Source organism: Loxodonta africana, chromosome 15 (assembly GCF_030014295.1).
Source record: "Loxodonta africana isolate mLoxAfr1 chromosome 15, mLoxAfr1.hap2, whole genome shotgun sequence".
Classification (NCBI taxonomy): Eukaryota; Metazoa; Chordata; class Mammalia; order Proboscidea; family Elephantidae; genus Loxodonta; species Loxodonta africana.
The window spans coordinates 62,549,826-62,566,142 of NC_087356.1; the positions used below are offsets into that span (position 1 = coordinate 62,549,826).

Genomic DNA, 16,317 nt, shown 5'->3' on the forward strand with positions numbered 1-16,317 from the left:
TGATCAGAGATTCCGAAGGAACATCATTGGAAAATTGATGACAAGGAGGTATGGGGAAGAGGTATATGGGCTGACCTCTTTGAATGGGCCAAAGATGTGAGATATCTGTGTCTCATGTGAATGCTTATCAAAGGGTGACCTTGACAGAGGAGGATTTTAACAATCAAATGGATAGGATGATGGGTTCTGTGGAAACCAGTCATCCTGTTTCCCAGCTACTCCCATCACTGTCCACTGGGCTCATGAACAAGGTGTCCATACTGGCAGGGATGGAGTTCATGCATAGGCTCAGCAACATGGATTTCCACTCACCACAGCTGACTTGGCTACAGCCACTGCTGAGTGCCCAATATGCCAGCAGCAGAGACGAGTATTGATTCCGCAATACGGCACCATCCCTTGAGATGATCAGCCAGCAACCTACGGCAGGTTGATTACATTGGACAGCTTTTATCATTGAAAGGGCAGTATTTTGTTTTTAATGGAATAGACATTTACTCTGGATACAGATTTGTCTTTACTGCACGCAATGCTTCTCCCAAAACTACCATCCGTGGTGTTACAGAATGCCTTATCCATTGTCGTGGTCTCCCACAGATTATCACCTCAGATCAAGATATTCACTTCACAACAAATGAAATGTGGTAATGCGCCATGCTAATGGAATTCACTGGTCTTACCACGTTCCCCATTATCCTGAAGCAACTTCTTTGATAGAATGATGGAATGGCCTCCTAAAGACACAGTTATTGAGCCTGCTAGGTGGCAATACCTTGCAGGGTTGGAGCAATGCTCTCTAGGTGGCTGTATATGCACTAAACCAAGGTCCAATTTATGGTGCTCTTTTTTGCATGGCCAGGATTCATGGGTCCATCGATAAAGGGATGGAAATGGGGATGGCACCACTATTATCCCTAGTGACCCATTAGCAAAATTTTTGCTTCCTGTCCCCATGACCCTGTGCTCTGCAGGTGTAGGTCTTAGTTCCAAAGGAAGGAATGCTCCCAGCAGGAGACACACAATGATTCCATTGAACTGGACTTAAGAAATCCACCCTGCCACTTTGGGATCCTCATACCTCTTGTTCAACAGGCAAAGAAGGAAGTTACTGTATTGGCTAGTGTGATTGATCCTGATTACCAAGAGGAAATCTGGTTGATATGACATAGTAGACATAAAGAAGAGTATGTTTGGAATAAAGAAGATCCCTTAGGATGTTTCTTAGTGGTACCATACACTGTGATTAAAGTCAGTGGAAAACCACAGCAACCCAAATCCTACATAACTATTAATGGTCCATACCCTTCATGAATGAAGGTTTCGTTCACCACATCAGGCAAAGAACCATGACCAACTGAGGTGCCTGCTTAAGGCAAAGGGAATATGGAATAGTTGGTGGAAGAAAGTGGTTCTAAATACCAGCTACGACCACATGACCAGTTGCAGAAAAGAGGACCGTAATTTTTATGGGTATTTCTTCCTTTTACGTGTGCATCAAGTATTTTTGTTTTCTTCACTTATAAAATATGAAATGTAAATGGATCTAGTGTGTTTTTCATTGTACATGTTAGTTGTATTATGTTACATGCAAGTATGACTTTATAATTGTCTTTATTTGAAGATTATGTATAGTTTAAAGAGATGTGTATAGGTGCCATGTTGAGAAGAGGTGGGTTGCAGTGCATAAGGTTATGTGCCTGTTTGGCTGGACCATGATTCCCAGTGGTTTGGCAGTAATGATGTATTTTGGCAGTTATGTAATGATGTAACCTCCTCCACGATGAAATCTGCTGTGAGCAACCTATCAGTTGAAAGGGAGTTTCCTTGGTGGTGTGGCCTGCCTCCAGTATATAAAATGGATGTTCCAGCAATGCTTTTGCTTTGGATCCTACATCTGGCTCCTCATCATCTGACCTCCAGTTCTTGAGACTTAACAGTTTACCTGTCATTCTTGGGATTTGTCATTGTCTCTAGCCTTTGAATCACCAGCCTGCAGTCTTACCTGCCTTTGTTGGAGGTTGTAGGCCTCTGCAGCTTGTGAGCCAGAGGCCTGCCATCTTACTTGCTAATCTTGGGTTCCTCAGCCCCTCCAGGTATGTGAGTCAGGAGATGCCTCCAGCTTGATGCTTGACCAATGGACTCAGTACTTGCCAGCCTCTACACACACATTAGCCATTTTCCTTGGGATAAATCTCTCAATGTACACACACACACACAGACACACACACTTCACTGGTTTTGCTTCTTTTAAGAACCCAGCCTAAAACACTAACACAGAGCCTTGAGAGCTGAACATTTTGAGAACTGCTTCTCCTCTTGTTCGTTCCTGGTGATGGCCAAAGTGAAGGAGGATGATTGCAGTGTATCTAGATCTTTTCCCTGTTGTTTCAAGGCCAGGTCCCTGAGCATCCTGGGGCACTGAACCTGGCTGATATGTTGTTGCCTTGTTTGTGAAAATGTGCACTGGGTTTCTTTTTGCCCACCCTGGTACAGCCCAGGTAGCATGGCTGGTCTGGTCCTGGGGAGCCAAGGTGCTCTGAGAGGTTTTAAAATCCATGGTTGGATTTCTTAGGAGAGGGTACAGAAAAGTGTAGAAAGGTAAAGAAAGAGATATTCCTACATTACTCAACTTCTCTTCTGTCAAGACTAGCAATTTTCATGTTACGGTAACAGAATTCTCATTTTGGACTGAAGAAATTGATTCTGCCTCTAATATAAATAAATTTTTGGCTTGGGGTTTTATAAATTGTACAAAAACAAAAAAACAAACCAACGTGTTTTATTGAATTGATTCTGATTCATAGCAACCCTAGTGGAAAAAGTAGAACTGCCCTGTAGAGATTCAAACCTGTAATCTTTACAGAAGCAGGCTGCCACATTTTTCTCCTGTGGAGCTGCTAGTGGGTTCTATCCACTGACCTGTTGGTTAGCAGCCCAGTGCTTAACCACTGCACTACCATGGGTTCTTATAAATTGTATAACAAAATAACAACAACAACCTGTTTGTCACAGAGTCTATTCTGACTCAGAGTGACCCTATAGGACAGAGAAGAGCTGTTCCTTAGGGTTTCCAATGAGTAGGTGGTGGATTGGAACTGCTGACCTCGTGGTTAGTAGCTGTATCTCTTAATTGCTACACCACCGGGGCTCCCTTTCCAGGTACATATTCATGTGAATGCAGACTGTAATTGGGATTTTCAGGAAACAAGGTTTTTCTACTATTCTTTCCTCCTCTTCCCCCCAGAGCCAAGGTTGAGACCAGCCTGCACCCTACCATCTCCCTTTGTTTGCAGGTATTTTTCAGTTCATTCACTCAGCTTTTACCTGTTTGTTCATGGATTTATGAGGGTGGTGGGGAGGTGAGGTGGCCTCAAACCTTACCCTCCACCATCCATTCTCCTGGACCCCAGACTTTGTTCGTATGTGAAAACCTAGGCTTCTGGCCTTCAAGGATTGGCAGATCCTTCAAAGGCAAACATTTGCTCCATCCTCATTTGTACTGTCAGATTTCAGCTTTCTTTTTTTTTTTTTTTTTTCCAGCATCTGCAGATTCCACTTAATCTATGATTAATTATCTTTGGATTTAGAGTGTCCAGCGCCCATACTGTCAGGGTTTCTCCAGTCTCTGTCAGGCCAGCAACTCTGGTCTTTCTTTTCGAGTTAGAATTTTATTCTACATTTTTCTCCAGCCCTGTCTAGGCCACTCTGTTGTTATCCCTGCCAGAGCAGCCAGTGTGATAGGTGGGCACCATCTAGATTTACTGGACTCAGTCTGGTGGAGGATGTGGTAGGTGTGGTCCATTAGTCCTCTGGACTAATCTTTCCCCTGTGTCTTTAGCTTTCCTCACTCTTCCTTGTTCCTGAAGGGGTGAGACCAGTGGAGCATCCTAGATGGCCACTCACAGGCCTTCAAGACCCCAAACGCCACTCAACAAAGTAGAATGTGGAGCATTTTCTCTATACACATTGTTATGCCAATTGATCTAGATGTTCCCTGAGACTGTGGTCCCCACAGCCTTTGGTCCAGCGATATGGCCCCTCAGAGAGTTTTTATGTGTCTATGGATCTGCTCCATTTTTTTTTTGTTTGTGTGTTTTTTGTTTGTTTTTTCTTCTCTCTCCCGTCCTTCCTTTCCTGTCTCCCATCCACCTAGCCCCATGCACTGACCCTGCTCATTCTCGAAGGGCCTTACCACACTGTTCAGCTAGAGAGCCACTGGCATGTGGCTTCCCCGAGTCTACGCTACCCCTAGCAACTGCTTATCTCAGTGTCATATATTTTTAGTTTGTATGTTTTGTTCTTTTTTTTCTTTCCCTCTCTCCCTTCCTTCCTTTCATTTCTCCTGCCCATCTAGCCCTGTGTGCCCACCCCTGCCCCTTCTTGAAGGACCATGCTACACCACTTAGCTAGAGAGTCTCTGGTACGTGGCCTCCCTGGATCTGAAATTCAGTCACCGACCAGCTTCCTCAGTCATTTTTGTTTTTGTTGTTTCTTGTCTCTATCTCCCTTCCTTCCTTTCCTTTCTCCCACCCGCTTAACCATGTGTGCCACCCTCACTTTCTTGATGGGCTGTGCTGTCCTGCTAGGCTAGAGAGCCTCTGGCACAGAGCTTCCCTGGGTCTACACCATCAGGTTGGCTCCCTAAGTGCCATACTTTTTATTATTTTTTTTAACTTTCCTCTTCTCCCTCTTACCTAGTCCCTGCACTATCCCCACCCCTTCCTGATGGACCGTGCTGTGCCACATGTTGAAAGAGGCATCAGCTCACTGCCACCTCGGGTTCATCCTACCCCCAATGGCTGGCCTCCTAAGCAAGATATTTATTTTGGTTTGTTCTTTTTGTTTCATTTTTTTCTTGTTTCTCCCTTCTTTCCTTTTCTTTCTCCCACCCACCTAGCCCTGTACTCTGCCCACACCCCTTCTCTAGAGATTGAGCTGCATGGTTTGGTTTGACAGGCACTGGCACGCAGCCTTGCTGTGTCAGCCTCACCCCCACCCACTGAATATTACTGTGCTGACATTTTACATACATTTGCCACCTTTTTTTCTTCTTTATTAAAGGTTTTTTTTTCTTGCTTTTGTTTCTCTCTCTTCTTTCTCTTAGCCACTTAGCTCCACACACCATATCCTCTGCCTTCATTCCTGCCTATCTGCACCACGCACTGAGCACTGCACACCTAAGCAGCCGCATGGGGACTCCCAGACCCCCGGTGCCTGCCTTGCACTACTCCCTTGCCCCACTCTGTCAGCCACAGTTCCTGCCACAAATTATGTGTCACCACCTCTCCCCCCAGGTAGACCTGCCCTGCTGTACCACAGCTGAGTGGCTGGCCCTATTCACCAGGACAAGGTGGTGAGAACTATCATGCCCACAGATAAGCAAGCTACAAAATAAACCCAGCCCACCTGCCCAGACATAACCAAATAAAAAAGCAGGATGAAGCAAACAAATCTACAATCAATAAACAAAGAAAATAATTCCTGAATGTCCCAGTGGCAGCAGACAGCATCAAAATGTATAAAAAAGTACAAAATGATAGCTCCAGAAACGATAGAAACAAAACACTAGATGACCTCCTGGTAGAGGAAAAGGCACTGGAACTACTTGATAGGGGATTCAAAACTCTAATACTGAGGGCTCTCCAAGAAATTAGGAAAGAGATGAAGGAAAATGCAGAAAAAAATGAAAAAAACAGACAAAATCATGGAAAATACAGAGAAAACACAAAGGAATGGAAGAATCAGGAAAATAATACAGGAACAAAATATCAAAATGAATACACAACTAGAAATCATACAAAAACAGCAATTTGAAATCTAAAAAATAAACAATATTTCAGAAACGGACAGTGCAATAGAAGGTTTTAGGAGCAGATTTGAAACAATAGCAGACAAGATCAGTGAAATTGAAGACAAATTCTTGGATACCACTTTGCTTGAGGAAAAACTAGAGTAAAGAATGAAGAAACCCTGAGACTGATGTGGGATACAATCTAAAGTAAAAATTTGCATGTGACCATAGTTCTAGAACTGGGGGAGAAAAAAGAAAACACAGAGAGGATCATTGAAGATTTGGTGACAGAAAACTTCCCTAATATCATGAATAAATTCAGGACCCAAAAGACTCCATAAGAAAACTGCTGGAACTAATAGAAAGATTCAGCAGAGTAGCACGATACAAGATAAACATAGAAAAATCAGTTAGATTCCTATACACCGAAAAAAAGAACTAAGAAAAGGAAATCAAGAAAGCAATATCATCTATAATAGCCCATAAAAATAAGACACTTAGGAATAAATCTAATCAGGGACATAAAGGCGTATTCAAAGAAAACTTCAAAATATTATTGCTGAAACCAAAATATTATTGTAAGAAACCAACCTACATAGATGGAAAAACATACCATGCTCATGGGGAAGTAGATTCAGTGTTGTGAAAATGTCAATTCTCCTCAAAGCAATCTACAAATACAATGCAATCCCAATCCAAATGCCAATAGCATTCCTTAAATAGATGTAAAAACTAGTCATTAACTTTATGTGGAAAGGAAAGAGGCCACGGAGAAGTAAAGCACTATTGAAGAAGAAGAATAAAGTAAGAGGACTCACACTACCAAACCTGAGAAACTACTATAGAGCTATGGTAGTCAAAACAGCCTGGTACTTGTTCAATGACAAACACATTAACCAACTGAAAAGAATTGTAAACCCAGAAGTAAATCCATCCACCTGTGGTCACCTGATCCTCAACAAAGGCCCAGAGTCCATTCAATGGGAAAAAGAGTCTTTTTAACAAATGGTGTTGACAAAACTCGATGTCTATTTGCAAAGAAATGAAACAGAGCTCATACCTCACACTATACACAAAAACTAATTCAAAATGGATCAAAGACCTAAATAGAAGACCAAAAACTCTAAAGATCACAGAATTAAAAATAGGGTCAACACTAGAAGCCCTGATACTTGGCCTAAATAGGATACAAATCATAACTAACAATGCACAAACACTGGAAAATAAGCTAGATAATTAGGATTGTCTAAAAAGTAAGCACTTATGCTCATCAAAAAAAAAAAAAAAAAGACTTCACTAAAAGAATAAAAAGAGAACTGAAAAACTGGGAAAAAATTCCTGGCTATAACAAATCTGACGAAGTTCTAATCTTTAAAATGTATAGGAAAATCCAACACCTCTACAATAAAAAGACAAATAATCCAATTAAAAAAAAAATGGGCCAAGGATATGAATAGACACCACACTAAAGAAGACAATCTGACAGGTAACAGATACATGAAGAAATGCTCGTGATCATAGTCATTAGAGAAATGTAAATCAAAACTACAATGAGATACCATCTCAACCCGAGATTATAGGCAAAAAAAGAAAGAAAATAACAAATGTTGAAGGACCGCAGGGAGACTGGGATTCTTATGCACTGCTGGTGCAAACGTAAAATGGTACAACTATTTTGGAAAATGATATGGTGCTTCCTTGAAAAGGTAGAAATAGAAATACCATATGATGCAGCCATCCCACTCCTAGGAATAAATCCTACAGAAATAAGAGCAGCCACACCAATAGACATATTAACACACATGTTCATTGGAGCATTATTCACAATAGCAAAAAAGATGAAAACAACCTAAGTGCCCATCAACAGATGACTGGATAAACAAATTATCATAAATGCACACAATGAACTACTATGCAATGATAAAGAACAATGACGAATCTGTGAAGCATCTCATAACATGGATGAATGTGGAGGGCATTATGCTGAGTGAAATACGTCAATCAAAAAAGGACAAATAGTATATGAGACCACTACTATAAAAACTCATGAGAAGATTTACACATATGCAAGTTCAATTGAAATGGAAGAAAATTAGAACAAGTTCATGAGAGCCAAAGTATGACCTTGAGTATATCCCACCCAAATTTAGAGACCTTCTCAAGAATAGATTTGACACTAATGACTGAAGACCAGAATGGATGTGCAATGACATCAAAGACATCAAACATGAAGAAAGCAAGAGGTCATTAAAAAGACAGGAAAGAAAGAAAATACCAAAATGGATGTCAGAAGAGACTCTGAATCTTGCTCTTGAATGTGGAGTAGCTAAAGCCAAAGGAAGAAATGATGAAGTAAAAGAGACAAACAGATGATTTCATAGGGCAGCTGGAGAAGACACAGTAAGGTAATACAATGACACATGCAAAGACCTGGAGATGGAAAACCAAAAGGGAAGAACAGGCTTGGCATTTCTCAAGCAGAAAGAACTGAAGAAAAAATTCAAGCCTCCAGCTGCAATATTGAAGGATTCTATAGGGAAAATATTAAATCACACAGGATTCATCAAAAGCAGATGGAAAGAATACACAGAGTCACTATACCAATAAGAACTGGTGGACTTTCAAACATTTCAGGAGGTGGCATATGATCAGGAACCAGTGGTGCCGAAGGAAGAAGTCCAAACTGCACTGAAGACATTGGTGAAAAAGAAGGCTCCAGGAATTGAAGGAATACCATCTTGGCCACGCCTCTACAGGGATTTTTTTAATAAAAAATCATAAATTTCTTCTGAAACACTGTATAAAAATATTTAGAACTGGATGTTGACTCTCACAGTGGGGAGAGATAATTGGACCAATTTCCCCAGACTCTTTCTTGGAGATTCCCCTGTCCTTTTCACTTGAGTGTTCTTCGTGATGTCCACCTGTCAGAATACAGACCTATGATAGTTTCTGCTTTTCCTCATGACTGGACAAATGACCATAAACTTGCAGCACTGTGATGTATCTTGACACAAGGTCAGGAGGTTCCTGCCAAAAGGGAAATAAATGTGGTGTGTTTCTAGAGAACTTGAATTATGGGGTGTTGTTTAATCATTACCATCTAGTGGTATCCCACAGGGGTTACCTTTCCCCAGTTCCTTCAGCAGAGGCAACCTTTAACCTCACTACCCAGGATCACTGTTCTGCCTCTCCAAATCCAGACTGAGAAAGGATTCTCTCTTTTTTTTTTAATTTATTTTTTAAAAACATAGATAAAACATTAGCCATTTCAACACTGTTCATGTGTACAATTCAGTGAGACCAGTTACACCAACGATGTTGTACAACCGTCATCAATTATCTGTTGATAACTTTTTCATCCCCATAGACAAAAACTCAATGCTACCCAAAAAATGATTGCCCCTTTTTCCTGTCTTTCCTGGCAACCACTATTAAACTCTGATCTCTAGATATTTGCCTAGTCTAGGTATTTCATATTAGTGAGATCCTGCAGTATTTGTCTTTTTGTGATTGACTTATTTCATTCAGAATAACGTTTTCAAGTTTCATCAATGTTGTGGCATGCATCAGAACCTCATTTCTCTTTATGGCTGTGTAATATTCCATTGTGTGTATATACCACATTTTGTTTAACTGTTGATAGGCATTTGGGTTGTTTCCACATTTTGGCTATTGTGGATAGTGTTGCAATGAGCACTGGTGTACAGGCTTCTATTTGTGTCACTGCTTTCAAGTCTCTTTGGTATATACCTAAGAGTGGAATTGCTGGGTCATACCGTCCTACAGGGTTGGTATGATTCGGAATCGACTCGACGGCACTGGGTTTCTGTTTTTTTTTTATGATAGCGTCCATCATGTTTAATTTTGGAGGAAAAACGTACCATTTTCCACAGTGGCTGTATCATTTTTCATTCCCACCAGCCAGTGGGATCACTAGGAGGGTGCAAGGGGTGCAGATCTCATCCCCTGACATTGTCCCCAGGGTCAGTGGTGGCAGTGGGTGGGCAGGTGTCACAAGGGAGGGGCCGCCAAGGCAGTCGCTCAGCAGGGTTGGTGTCATTAGTAATCCCATGCAGTTACTCATCACAACCTCCTCACCACCACCCAGGAGGGGAGAGTGTTCACCTTGTCCAATGAGAGAAGGGAGGAGCTGTGGGGATCCACAAAGTGGGGGCGGGGGGCTGCAAAGAGTATGTCTGTGTGGCCTGGGGCTCTTACAGGGGATAAGGTGGGACAGGGTGGGCTGCTTTACTCACGGAGGTGGGGGAGGAGGGCTTTATCCATCACCCTGCCCACCAGGCTGGTGAGAACCTGAGTTACTGCACAGGGTGACACCAACCCTGGTAATGCCACTGCCACTAGCAATTGATAAGTGTTCTGATTTGTCCACATGCTTGCTAACTTATTTATTTTCATTTTTTTTTTCTTTTGTCTTAGTCATCTTAGTGGAATTGAAGTAGTATCTCATTGTGGCTTCGATTTGCATCTCTCTAACAGCTAATGCCTAAACCAAACCGATCACCATTGAGTCAATTCATGGCTCAGTGGTTAAGCCCTCGGTGGCTAACTGAAAGGTCAGCAGTTTGAATCACTAGCCACTCGTTGAAAACCCTATGGGGCAGTTCTACTTTGTCCTATAGGGTTGCTGTGAGTTGGAATCCACTTGATGACAACGGGTTTGGTTTGGTTTTGGTAATAGCTAATGATGTTGAGCATCTGTTCATGTGCTTGTTGATGAAATATCTATTCAGGTCGTTTGCTCATTTTTTGATTGTGTTGTTTGTCTTTTTCTTGTTAAGCTGTTGTTAGGTGCTGTCAAGTCAGTTCTGACACATAGTGACAATGAAATGAAACACTGCCTGGTTCTGCACCATCCTCGCAATCGTTGTTGTGCTTGAGCCCATTGTTTCAGCCACTGTGTCAATCCATCTAGTTAAGAGTCTTTCTGTCTTTTCAATGACCTTCCACTTTACCGAGCATGATGTCTTTCTCCAGGGTCTTTTTCCTCCTGATAACAACAACAACAAAAAAAAACCAAACCCAGTGCCTTCAAGTCAACATATATATATTTGACAAATGTATATTGGCATTACTATGTATTTCAATATAAATAAATTGTGTTTTATATCTTGTACCTTTTTACACAACACTGTATCTCTAAGGTCTATCCATGTTCCTATGTCAACAATTACCTCATTGCTTCACAGTCTTCAAGACGTCCCTCCATATTGAACAGTCTACCCTCTAGATGATGAACAACTTTAGCATACAAATAATGCTATAGTGAACATGTTTATACATGGCTATTTTATGGCCTGTGAGGGAATTCCTTTGGGATACATATCCTGCTCCAGAATTGCTAGATCCTAGGAATACATACACTACATTTCCCCAACGAATGTTATATAACTATTCATAATGGCCAGAAGTGCATGAAGATTTTACATTCCTACATGTCCACTAGATCTAGTTTTTGCCAGTCTGGTAGGTATAAAGAGAAATCTCGTTTATACTTCTTTGACCAGTAATGCATTTGGACATCTCTTCATAAGTTTGGTAGCATTTTGGATTTTCTCTTATATATATTGCCTGTTCTTACATGTTGCCATTTTTTCTGTTGAGTTTTATGTTGTTGACTTTCAGGAATTACTTGTATATTGTGGTTATTAATCACGTGTGAGTTTTAGACTCAACAAATATCTTCTGCCATTCTATTATCTTTCTATTTCTATAGTTCATGGAGGTCCTTAGCTGAATAAGATTTCTTAGCTGCGATGTAATCAAATTTACCCAAATTTTTTGCTTTATGAGTTTAAACTTTGAAGTTTTTAATGAAAAAGGAACCATTTCTCACCTAGGTAATAAAGACATTTTATTCTTCTGTAATGATTTACAGTCTTGGAAACTCTATGGAACAGTTTGACTCTGCCCTATACAGTCACTATGAGTCAGGATTGATGGCAAAAGGTTCAGGTTTATTCCTTTATAAGGAGTTCGTCGATGCTAGATTTCTCAGTTCTAAGAGAGATCATGTAGGAGAAAATGGATATGGTGGACATTTTGGAATGACTCCATTCTGCACTCCTATTCAGAGAGGATGAAAATTCCAGAGGTGTTTCGCAGCTAGAATTCTGAGTGTGAATTAGTGTTTACTAATTAAATGCACTCATGTGAGCTTTGGGAGGTGAAAGTGAGGTGGCAACCATTCTTCAGCTGCAATTGCTGTTGACAAGCAAGGCTATGGAGGCCCATCTGTCTAGAATGTGGGTCTCAGTTTCTGTTGCTTATTTACCAGTTTTACGGATGTGAGAGTCATTTTTCATGGTGGCAGTAGTGACAGCAGCAGTCAGAGTTTTCTGATCTCTAGGTCATATCTATTCTGGTGCCTCTTTGGACTTAATAGTCCAGTAGGGCTCCCTAATCCCTGCTTATCCAATTATTAAAAAATGAACTCAAAAACTGAGAATATAATATTCAGTATGAAATCCCTTTCTACTTGAGAAATCTAGAGTTATTTCACTTTTCCATGTCTGACTGATAAACTACAAAGCAAAGCAAAAAAAAAAAAAAAAAAAAAAAAAAATCAAACCTATTGCCTTTGAGTAGATTCCAACTAAGGGCAGAACTGCCCCATAGTGTTTCCAAGGAGCGGCTGGTGGATTCGAACTGCCAACCTTTTAGATGGCAGCTGAGGTTTTAACCACTGCAGCACCAGGGCTTCATAGTGCCAAAGATACTTAAAAATGACAAATACTGTTACAATATGGCTTCTAAAGCAATAATGAATAACAATTAAAAGAATGTCTACATCTCTTTTGCAGGGCATGGCCACTGATACTTTAATATGAATCTCTGATATTGTTCTAGGCAGAAGTGAGAAGACAATGTACCAAATTCCGATTGGATTTACTGAGTCAGGTTGGCAGGAGAAGCAGATCGATCAGTTATTTAGGGAGGAACAAAGACTGCAGCAGTGCCTAATATCTCCTTGGTCATCTGGAATGAATTTCAAAATTTCAAAAGATAATTTCAAAATTTCAAAAGATAATTGAAATTGGAAAATTATAATTAGGATAAAGTATAGGCTGTACAAACACAATATCAGCCAAGAAAAAAAAAGAACGAGGATAATGAGTTATGAGTTTGAATCCCAGTGTTGCAAGTTTACCAGCTATGCAAGCTTGAGAAATTACTTAGCCTCTCTAAATCAAAGTTTTCTCATTTGAGAAAATTTAGTAAAACACCTAGAAGACTTCCTAGGATTCATTAATATTTGGTGGTATGATTTTGATGGTGGTGGCAACAATTGAATTAAGGAACCATTTAGAAGATCTTGGGTAGGAATAAATAGAGAGTAAAAGTAAAATTAGAGAGAAAGAGAAAGAAGAGAAGGGAGAAACCTAGTTGAGGAAGACATTTTGTGTTATTCCTCGGTGACTTTCAAGTTCATGTCCATTTGTCTTCTGTTTACCAAATGGCATATTATGAGAATTGGTTTGGGTAATATGTTCTCCATAGAGGAAATTAAATCAGATGTCTCTCTTAAAGTCATTGATGAAAATTTTAGATTTATTTGATTTTTTAATGATGATAGGTAATGTTCATCAGAGGGTCAGAGAGAGAGAAAGCTTACCCTAGGTGGAAAAAAAACCTTGAACTTAGCAAGGCTGGAACAGAGTCAAACATGAAATACATGAAAGTAAAAAGGGAAGAGAAAAGATGAGTGGATACACTTCATCAGTCATATTGAGAAACATTTGCTCTCAATCAATGTGTGTGTAAATCTTTACAGGACTTTCTGCCTATATTTATATCTCAGTTTTCAACTTGAGACAGAATAATGACATTTGCAACCAAACAGTCTTCTTTGTGTTTTCTGCATGGTGGCCTTCACCTCCTTGTTACTTAGACTGTCAATTTCCGTTTTAGCATGGAGATCGCTGTGATGTAGCACGTGGAAGCCACATTCTTCTGAGCCAGTGAACTGACCTTGGATGGTTTTAAGTACATGAATGCAGCAGATCCATAGAACAATTCCATTGCTGCAAGGTGGTAATAATATTTTCTGTGTCAAAACTTAGTGGCGTCGAGTCGATTCCGACTCATAACGACCCTATAGGACAAAGTAGAACTGCCCCATAGGGTTTCCAAGGAGCACCTGGCAGATTCGAACTGCCGACCCTTTGGTTAGCAGCCGTAGCAATTACCCACTATGCCACCAGAGTTTCCATTTTATGTATAGAAGGTATTAAACAATGAATGACTCTCAAACTCAATGCTTAAAGTTTAAAACTTATGTTAAATTACAAATAAGTTAGTAAATGTTTAACAAAGGGCTCAGGATAGAGAGAATAGACTGCAAATAAAAGAAAATATGAACTTGAAAATAGCTAGCTGTAAACAGTAAGTCATGAGAGAGGGTTGGGAAGAAGAGAGGAGAATGAGGGAAGACATTCACCAACCATGTAGGGGGTTGGTGTACCTCGTCCATGGTTGGACTTTTCTCTGGTGTTTGTAACAACTTACTTTTAAAATCGAGAGTGATAACTTTTGTATTAAGACAGTTTTCTTCTCAGTGTTTTCTGCATGGCATCCTTCACCTCCTTGTTCCTCAGACTATAAATAAGGGGGTTCAACATGGGGATCACTGTGGTGTAGAACACAGAGGCCACATTTTCCTGGCCCAAGGAACTGGCTCTGGAAGGCTTTAGATACATGAATGCAGTAGATCCATAGAAGAGTCCCACTGCTGTAAGATGGGAACTGCAGGTGCTGAAGGCTTTGGACCTGCCCTCTGTATTCCTGATGTGGAGGATGCTGGAGAGGATGAAGGCATAGGAGACAAGGACTGTTGAACTGGTGACTGTGATGTTGAATCCAGCCAAAAAGAAAACTGTCAGCTCAATGTCATAGGTGTTAAAGCAGGAGAGCTTCATGAGGGGGAGGATATCACAGAAGTAATGACTGATGAGGCTCTCACAATAGGACAGTTTTAACATGAGGACAGTCTGTATCGTTGAGCCAATGAGCCCCATGATGTAGACCACAGCCACTAGCATGGAGCAGATTTGATGTGACATAATGATGTTATAAAGCAAAGGGCTGCAGATGGCAACATAGCGGTCATAGGCCATCACTGTCAGCATGTAACACTCAACAATGACAAAAACAAGGAAAAAGTAGAGTTGTGACATGCACCCTGCATAAGATATTCTGTTCTTCTCTGACACAAAGTTCACCAGCATTTTAGGAGTAATGACAGAGGAGTAGCACATATCTACAAATGACAAATTGCTGAGGAAGTAGTACATAGGGGTGTGAAGCTGGGAATTCAGACAAATAAGCATGATCATGCCCAGGTTCCCCACCAAGGTGACCATGTAGATCCCTAGAAAGAGGAAGAAGAGAGGGAGCTGGAGCTCTGGCCGATTTGTTAATCCTCCTAGAACGAATTCTGTCACAGCAGAGTGATTTTCTGCAGGCATTCTCCTGGGTTTGGAAGCCTGTGGGGCTGGGAGAGAAAAGCCCCGTGAAAGGTTGTAATTCTTCTTGATGAAGCTGGTTTGGGCATTTGTCTCAAGCTTGGAGATCCTGGGCTGTTTCTATGATTGTTGGACAAATGCAGATAACACTACATTGGCCAATTAAACATTTTTCATGTGTACAATTCAGTGAGAATTATTTCATCAATCATGTTGTGCAACAAACACCAATATCACTACCAAATTTTTCATCACCACAAACAGAAACTCAGTGTGTTTAAATAATGCTTCAGCTTTTCTGTCTGTCTTCTGTCTCAGGTTACTACTACTAAACTCTGATCTCTATACATTTGCCTATTCTAGGTATATTTTCTGAGTGAGCTCATTTAATATTTGTTGTTTTGTGATTGGCTTATTTTACTCAGTCTAATGTTTTCAAGGTTCATCCATGTCGTGGCATGGTTGGGAAGAATTAATATTGTCAAGATGTCATATTATGTAATGCCATATAGAAATTCAAGACAATAATCATCAAAATTCCAATAGCCTTCTTTGCATAAGTGGAAAAGCCAATCCTCAAAGTTATATAGAAATGGGAAGGGTCCCAAATAGCCAAAGCTATCCTGAAAAAGAAGAATAGAATAGGAGGAGTCACGCTTCCTGATCTCAAAACATATTATAGGCAATACCCAGGTTATGAACGAGATCTGTTCATAAGTTTGTCTTTAAGTCGGATGTGCAGGTAAATCGAACAGGTGCATAGGATTCACATTTAGCCTTACTTTAGTGCAAGAAAAGGCTTTAAGTTTTTCTAATGATTTAAAAGCTGCATTGCAGCAAGGGAAGGTGATCATGATGAAGAATTTGTTGCAAATAGGAGTTGGTTCAGTCATTTCAAAATAAGGGCAAATTTACATGACATTAAAGGGCAACTATAAATTGTAAGTTGGATGCTGGTAACATGGGGCTGCCTGTATAAAGCTACAGTAATCCAAATAGTGTGGCACTTGTATATGATAGACCTATAGACAATGGATTGGA

General features: G+C 40.5%; 1 protein-coding gene across 1 annotated transcript; it reads right to left on the reverse strand.

Annotated features, from left to right (window-relative positions):
- Nucleotides 1-14,225: 14,225 nt before the first annotated feature.
- LOC100653612 (olfactory receptor 8A1-like) lies at nt 14,226-15,380 on the reverse strand. The gene has a single exon (XM_003422599.3). It carries the CDS (start codon nt 15,277-15,279, stop codon nt 14,350-14,352), a length of 930 nt encoding a protein of 309 aa, XP_003422647.1. The 5' UTR covers nt 15,280-15,380; the 3' UTR covers nt 14,226-14,349.
- Nucleotides 15,381-16,317: the final 937 nt, after the last annotated feature.